The 7,410-nt window shown below is 44.7% G+C and overlaps 2 protein-coding genes across 8 annotated transcripts in view; one reads left to right on the top strand and one right to left on the bottom strand.

The window, feature by feature from the left end:
• The window catches only part of BCL2L13 (BCL2-like 13 (apoptosis facilitator)), a 212,771-nt gene extending 208,934 nt beyond the window's left edge, over positions 1–3,837 (top strand). Inside the window, exon 7 of the mRNA XM_005882183.2 lies at positions 3,635–3,837. Within this exon, the coding sequence (XP_005882245.1) occupies positions 3,635–3,709 (75 nt within the window). The 3' untranslated portion in view covers positions 3,710–3,837. The remainder of the gene's footprint in view (positions 1–3,634) is intronic.
• Positions 1–7,410, bottom strand: part of BID (BH3 interacting domain death agonist) — a 49,955-nt gene that overhangs the window by 13,168 nt on the left and 29,377 nt on the right. For 4 of the 7 annotated variants that reach the window (XM_005882194.2, XM_005882188.2, XM_005882190.2 and 1 more), the window contains 2 exons: positions 4,151–4,220; positions 328–541 (listed from right to left, as the gene is read on the bottom strand). In XM_005882194.2, coding sequence (XP_005882256.1) covers positions 328–541; positions 4,151–4,162 — 226 coding nt within the window. In that variant the 5' untranslated portion in view covers positions 4,163–4,220. Of the gene's footprint in view, positions 1–327; positions 542–4,150; positions 4,290–5,307; positions 5,409–7,410 lie in introns of those variants that run through there. The other 3 variants (XM_014529921.1, XM_014529922.1, XM_005882192.2) reach the window with 2 other exon arrangements.

Here is a 7,410-nt window from a genome sequence, read left to right as displayed (position 1 = left end):
AGCCGGGCTGGGGGCCCCCCTCCCCCCCCCCCCCCGAGTGCACAAATTTTTGTGCACCGGGCCTCTAGTAATATATATAAAAATGTAAGGTGCTATACAGATATAGTCATTATAGAGAAACTGAGCAGGTTTTCAACTAATTGGAAACTCAGCTAGGCTTGCTCCACCAGAGAAACCAAGTACAGACCCAACAATCACGTGACACAAACATCAATGGTGGACTAACACCACACAGGTGGAGCTGAATCCAAAGGTCTCTTCTAGCATTCTGGTTCCCTAAATGCCACTGGTGACAGAAAGGCAGAGAATACTGGGCCAGATGCTTACCTGTCTCCCGGCTCTCCAGGACAAAGTGGCTGTACTGGCTGCCATCGGTCTGCAGTTCATCGTCATGGTTTTCCCATAGACAAGCTGGCACAGATAGGTCATGGCCCAACACCTGCAGCTCTTTGTGGAAATTGTAGTTGGAGCAGTTTTGAAGGAAGCCAAACACCAGCAAGTCTGTAATACGCTCATCCTGGAGGCATGAACCATTGCTGCCCTAAGATGAAAGGGGGTCAGGAAGGCTGAGCTGGCAGAAGGGCTCTGAGTACAGTGGGGCCCCAAATAGCCTCACTAGCCCAAGAGACCTGAATAACCCTGTGGACACAATAGTCCCACAAGAGATCTCAGTGGGCAGAGACCAAGTCGGCAACACCTGTGTGCAGATGCCAAAGAGAAAGCTCCAATTCTGCACAAGTTGGTTATCTACCATTTAGCTGACATCCTGACAATATCTAGCTGGGGCAAGCTTGCTTTTGGGGTAGGAAGCCCAAAGGCTGTTTTAGGAAGTCAAGTAAATATCATCATGTAGAAAGCATCCTTGCTTTTGCCAAGCCCCATGTGTCTTTTACCAAACTGAGCCCAGCCTTAATGGCCATGCATCCAGCAGTTAGAAGCTCATTCTTCTCCATAATGTCCTTTATGGGCCCAGTATGGTATTGTGCAAACAGCAGATTTTCAATAAATACTGGTAGTAGTAACCAGATACCCTCTCCCCTTGAGCAGGCTTGGAGGGATGTGCCTCTTAACCAAAACCCACAGAGAACACAGCTCCTGCTCCAACCCGGAGGGGCTGGTGATGGTGGCCCAGCAGCTCTCCATCCGTGAACAGTACTACAGCAGTAGCTCAGTTCAGCCTCTGTGCTATGGGGGACAGCGTGGATATTTCTGGTGTGCTGACTGCATTTGGGGCAGTGTTCTTGACAAACACAGGTGAGCACTTGTGGGATCAGCAGTCAGGTGTGCTCAGAAAAATCAAAGATCTAGGATGAAAGAGGGAATAATCTGGAAGGCCAGGGATCCAAAGATCTGCCCAGATAAATAAATGCAAAACTAACATGCTGGATGGTATGAGGTCAGTAGAAAATGAAGGTGCAGGTAAAATTTATTTCTATCTTCTAAGTCCTTAGTAGTTTTCTTTTTTAAAAAAATATGTTCTTATTGATTTTTAGAGAGAAAAGGAGGAGAGAGAGAAAAAAAATAAATGTAAGAGAGAAACATTGATCAGCTGCCTCCTGCATGCCCCCTACTGGGGATCAAGCCCTCAACCTGAGCATGTGCTCTGACCAGGAATGGAACCTGCGACCTTTTGGTGCATGGGACAATGCTCAACGAACTGAGCCACACCAACCAGGACAGTCCTTAATATTTTTCATTAGAAAATTCAGAAAACATTTAAAGGACAGTTTTTAGGAGGCAAATAGTTTTCAATAAAATGCATAAAATAAAATGCTTATATATTGTTATTCAGCCTTTAGTTCTCCAAAATTATTCTAAAAAAATGGGGAGCCCAGCTGGCATGGCTCAGTGGTTGAATGTTGACCTATGAACCAGGAGGTCACGGTTTGATTCAGGTCAGGGCACATGTCCGGATTGTGAGCTCGATCCCCAGTAGGGGACATGCAGGAGGCAGCTGATCAATGATTCTCTCTCACCACTGATGTTTCTATCTCTCTCTCCCTCTCCCTTCCTCTCTGAAATCAATAAAGATATCTTTAAAAAGGGGGGTGATTATGTTATACAAAAGCTCTACTGTCAAGCCCTGGCCAGTTTGGCTCAGTGGTTAAAGTATCAGCCCAGGGTTTGATTATCATGGTTGCAGGTTAGATTGCAGGTTTGATTCCCAGCTGTGTGGAAGGCAGCCAGACCATGTGCCTCTCTCATGTCAGTGTTTCTCTCTCTCTCTCTCTCTCTGCCCTCCCTCCCTCCCTTCCACTCTGTCTGAAAATCAATGGAAAAAATACCCTCAGGTCAGGATTAAAAAAAACAAAAACAAAAAAACCTTGCCCTGGCTGGTTTGGCTCAATGGATAGAACATCAGCCTGCGGGCTGAAGGGTCCTGGGTTCAATTCCAGTCAAGGGCACATGCGGTCGCAGCTTGGTCCCCAGTGCGGGGCATGCAGGAGGCAGCCGATCAGTGATTCTCTCTCATCATTAATGTAGAAAGTAGATGAATAAAGAACAATTGATTGGATATGCCGTGATTTTCTCTTCTAAACTCATTCAAAAGTATAGACAAGGCACAGTTTAAGTACCATCCTATTGAAGGCAGGGGGAATAGCCTATACGACCTCTGGTCTCTTCCAAGAACTCTATAGCTTTTATTTTGTGTGTGTGTGTGTGTGTGTGTGTGTGTGTGTGTGCATATTTTTATATGATTTATTTTTTAAAATTTATATTTAATGTTCAAAGTATTACATATGTCCCCAAAACTCTATACCTTTTTAACATATATATATATATATATGTTTTTTATTGATTTCAGAGAGGAAAGGAGAAGGAGAGAGATAGAAACATCAATGCTGAGAGAGAATCATTAGTTGGCTGCCTCCTGCACTCCCCACACTGAGGATTGAGCCCGAAACCCAGGTATGTGCCCTGACCGGGAATTGAACCTATAAATCTGGTTCATAGGTCGATGCTCAACCAGTGAGCCACACTGGCCAGGCACTCTATAGCTTTTAAATGGTCTCAAATCAGAAAGCCTCCTTGACCCTGGCTGAGTAGCTCAGTTGGTTAAGCGTCATCCTGATTCACCATGGTTGTGGGTTCAATCCCCAGTTAGGGCACATACAATAAGCAACCAAGAATGCATAAATAAGTGGAACAACAAATCGATGTTTCTCTCTCTCTTTTCCCCCTTCATCTCTCTCCCTCTCTCTAAAGTCAATCAATCAATCAATCAAAATTTAAAAAATAAAGAAAAAGAAAAAAGAAAGCTTCCTTGAAGCCAGACAGAAGGTATAGGAGGAGGTCTGAAGAGCAGAAGGGAAAAGGAGGAAAGCAGGAGAGGACAGAGGTGAGGGGCTTTCTCTCCTCTGTTTACGGCACCTGTGGACGAAAGGGGCCACATGCTAACCTGACTAGTTCAGGGAAGGCCTGCATGGCGGTTGTACAAACTCAAAGACCTAAAATAACCACAAAAGATGGTCTGAAAACTAAATATTTAACTACAAACAGGTTATGGCCAGTATTTTCCCTGACAAAGATCAATTTAGATCTTTACTGAGCCCATTGTCTTTTTGCCTCTAAGATAACATACCTGTGAAATGTCTGGGTAACTTGTAACTTCCTTTTTTTCTGGACCCCTCAGGGCACAACAAATGACACCAGGACATTCCCGAATTGCTATTGTTATCAAGTTAATTGTCAACTGTTAATTATGTAAAACTATCCTGTACCCATCTGTGTAAAAGAAGCACATGTCCGTCATTTCACTTTTTACCCTATCCCAGAGGTTTCCCCACTTTGCTTTCTCCCACCTCCCTAATCTATCACCAATGAATTTCATGTAACCCATCTACGTCCCTTTCCTTTGATTGCAATGTATAAATACAGATGTAACCTGCCATTCTCTGGAGCATTATCAAAATTCGTTGAGGTTCTGCTTCCTGGCATATGTCAACAGTTTGGCTCAAATAAACTCACAAAAATTCTTTACAGGTTTCAATGGTTTTTTACTTTAACACACCCCAGTCAGCTGGGAATGCAAGGCCCCTTCTACAGGGCTGTCACACAGGTTGGGCTGGTCTTACTGGTCTTAAGCATAAAGAACAAGCTGGTCTCAGCTGCCCTTGCTCCCCAAATCCCTCCTCCAGAAGCATCTGACCTTGGGATCCATGGCACAGGCAGCTGGAGGCTTGACTGGATTCCGGCTCACAGGTGTCCAAGGCAGCAGACTGGAAGGGGACACACAGACATACAGGGTGGGTGCTGGGTCCCTGTAGGGATACCCCTCTGGGATCCTCCTGAAGGAATCAAGAATGCTGTCCTGAGCCCTGGCTCTGAGGCACTTCAGCCCCACAGTGGGCTCCCCTCGCCATCCCACCAGCTGGCCTTGGATGGCCACTTTCCTCCTTGCACAGAAATTAAGCAGCTGCCCAGTGAGTGGACTCTGGAGCTCTCCTCAGTAGAAACTTGCCAAGATGCTGAGGGCGTCCCAGGCTCCACCCTCCAGCCTCAGGGCCCACTCTTCCACCCAGCTCATGATCCTAAGACCTCACTGAGCAAGCAAGGAGGGCAGTCTGATTATGAATACTATTTAAGTAAATACTTATATTAGTGAGTTTCCTACAAGAATAAACTTAGCTAATAAAGCATCATACCTAGAAGTTTTCAGGAAATCCATTTTATTATTACACTAATAGGGCAACTACAACAACTATTCCTTCTAATAACAAAAGTGAAAGGAGTTTTAGGGATAAAAAATAGGCAGGTTTAGGGAGTTTAGGAAAAAAGAGGGTCCAGGGGAGGAATGCATAGATGAGGGCTTGAAGCCTCCAGAAGGCATACATTCACAGAGAGAGAGAGAGAGAGAAAAAAGCATAAGGGGAAAGGGAGACATCCATTCACAGAAGATAAGGAAAAGCCACAGGGTATGAGAGAAAGAGGAAGACATCCCTTCACAGGAGATAGAGAAATGTTACAAGATAAGAGGGAGAGAAAGCGAGGGGAACTACGTGGGGTTTGGGCTTTGAAGCTACAAAAAGAGTGACCAATTGGAAGGCAGCATCAAGAGACAAAGAACTGCAGCCTTTATAAACCTTAGCAAAAAAGAGCTTAGTGGGTTACCCCCTTGGGACCCCCTCCCCACCTGGGAGTCTGTATTTGCTTCCAATAAATTTCCACCCTTTCATCTACCACCTTTTGTCCATGGCTTAATTCTTCAAATCCATCTAGACAAGGACCCGGGAAAGAAATCACCCTTGCATCCTGCTCAGGAAAACAACACAAATCAAAAAGCACCAACCCATCCCCTCAACATACTAGTACAACAGCTCCACATTATCATCACTTTGTTCCACAAAGCATGCTGAGAAGCAGGCAGTGTACAGTGCTGATGTTGACTTAGTAGATGAGGAGATAAGGTAATCTGTTCATATAGAAAGAGTTCCTGTAAAATGTTTATAACAAAAGAGAGAGAATGCATAGTTGATAATTACACAAAAGATTAAAGTTCCATATGGCATATATTCCAACTAAATAAACCATCATAAACAACTGACCAGACAAAAGTCAAATGAAGATTGAATATAAAAGATTATATCCATAAAATGGGATATATATATAGCCATGAAAAAGAACAAGAGATCTGTGAGTGCATCCATATAGAGATGTCCAAACAAACTGAACAAAGTGAGTAGACTCTGGAGCTCTCCTCAGCACAGAGACTTGCCAAGGTGCTGAGAGCATCCCAGGCTCCACCTCCAGCCTCAGGGTCCACTCATTTTAATCCTATTTTAAAATGCATTTGCCTGTGTGTGTGTATTCACACAAAATATTAGGTGACACCAAATGAAAAGATCATTGTGTAGGGCAAAACCTGTCAAATCTGGCAAATTCTTGTGGCTCCTAAATACTCAGGCCGTAAAAAACAAAGACAACCACTTGTCTTCAGTAAAAAAGAGCAAGACTCTATTGCCTACCACACGCACCTAACCAAGCACCATGCAAACCTCAAGGTCACTCAACATTACACCCCATCCATCCCCAGCCCACCACTTAATCACCTATCTGACTTTGAGTATGGCACTCATTTTGAGCTTGTTTAATGCAGGCACTGTGTTTGGGGCTAGAAGAACAATGGTATAAATGACCCACAGGTCCCTGCCCCATTGAAGCTTATTTGCCAACAACAACAACAAAGAATTATAAATACAAACACTATTTTTAAAAGTGTGTGCTGTTATAAGAACCCAACCACTAATGTAGCCATCAAAATTCATAGTGCCTATGAGAGTGGGGAAGGACATGTAATGAGAATAGAGCCACAGTTGTCTAATAATTATTCACCTCACTAACTATGGATAAAACGTTTCCTTATAGACCCTGGGAAACTGGAGGATGAAACAAGACTGTAAAAAGATAAGATGCCTCAATGGGTCCATTACTCAGAAAAGAAATACATTTTTAAAAAAAATACTAGTATATCTTTATTGATTTCAGAGAGGAAGGGAGAGGGAAAGAGAGATAGATAAAATCAATGATGAGAGAAAATCATTGATTGGCTGCCTCCTGCACATCCCCTACTGAGGATCAAGCCCACAACCCAGACATGTGCCCTTGACCGGAATCGAACCTGGGGCCCTTTAGTCTGCAGGCCGACACTCTATCCACTGAGTCAAACCAGCTAAGGCAAGAAATACATTTTGAGAACAGACCAAGGACAGGGAACGCTTTGATTTGGTTGCTGCACCTGGACCCGGACCCTCTCTGGGAGTTTTTCTCAGGAACGCTGACCATGCTCCAGTCCCAGGAATGGCCTGAGCTGTTTGTAACATCATAGAAGATTAGCCACCTGGTTATCAGACTTTGAGCTCCTGAAGGCCGGGCTGCAGACTCTACCCTCCCCTTTCCATGTTACACTTGTAGCTCCCAGCTGCATGTAACTATCTTCTCCCTCGTGTGTATATAACCAGCCAACTGGCAAGGGGAGTCAGAGCAGATTTTTGTGGATGACCTGCTCTCTCCCCTACTGCCCACATTATTGGAATAAATGCTCATATATGATTCAACCCTGTCTCTGCTTAATTGGCTCAACTGGTGACAGGCAGCACGGACCCCTTGGTTGTCTGGTTACTGGTTAAACCTACTGCATGCCAGGAAAAGCTATCCTATATAATAAAGAGGAAAATATGCAAATTAACCCTCACACCCTCAAAAGATGGCTGCCTACGACCAGGCTGGCAGGGGGGTTAGTGAGGGACAACCAAACAACTGAATAGTAGGCTGCATGGGATGACCAGGCCGGCAGGAGGATTAATAAGGGACAATCAAATGACTGAACAGCAGGCTGTGTGGGGCAACCAGGTTGGCAGGGGAGTTAGTGAGGGGCGACCAGGCCAGCAGGGGGGGCGCAGTTGGGGGCAA

The sequence above is a fragment of the Myotis brandtii genome, unplaced genomic scaffold, assembly GCF_000412655.1.
Source record: "Myotis brandtii unplaced genomic scaffold, ASM41265v1 scaffold7, whole genome shotgun sequence".
Lineage (NCBI taxonomy): Eukaryota > Metazoa > Chordata > Mammalia > Chiroptera > Vespertilionidae > Myotis > Myotis brandtii.
The sequence above is the reverse complement of the archived record's forward strand: the minus strand, read 5'-3'. Positions and strand labels throughout refer to the sequence as shown.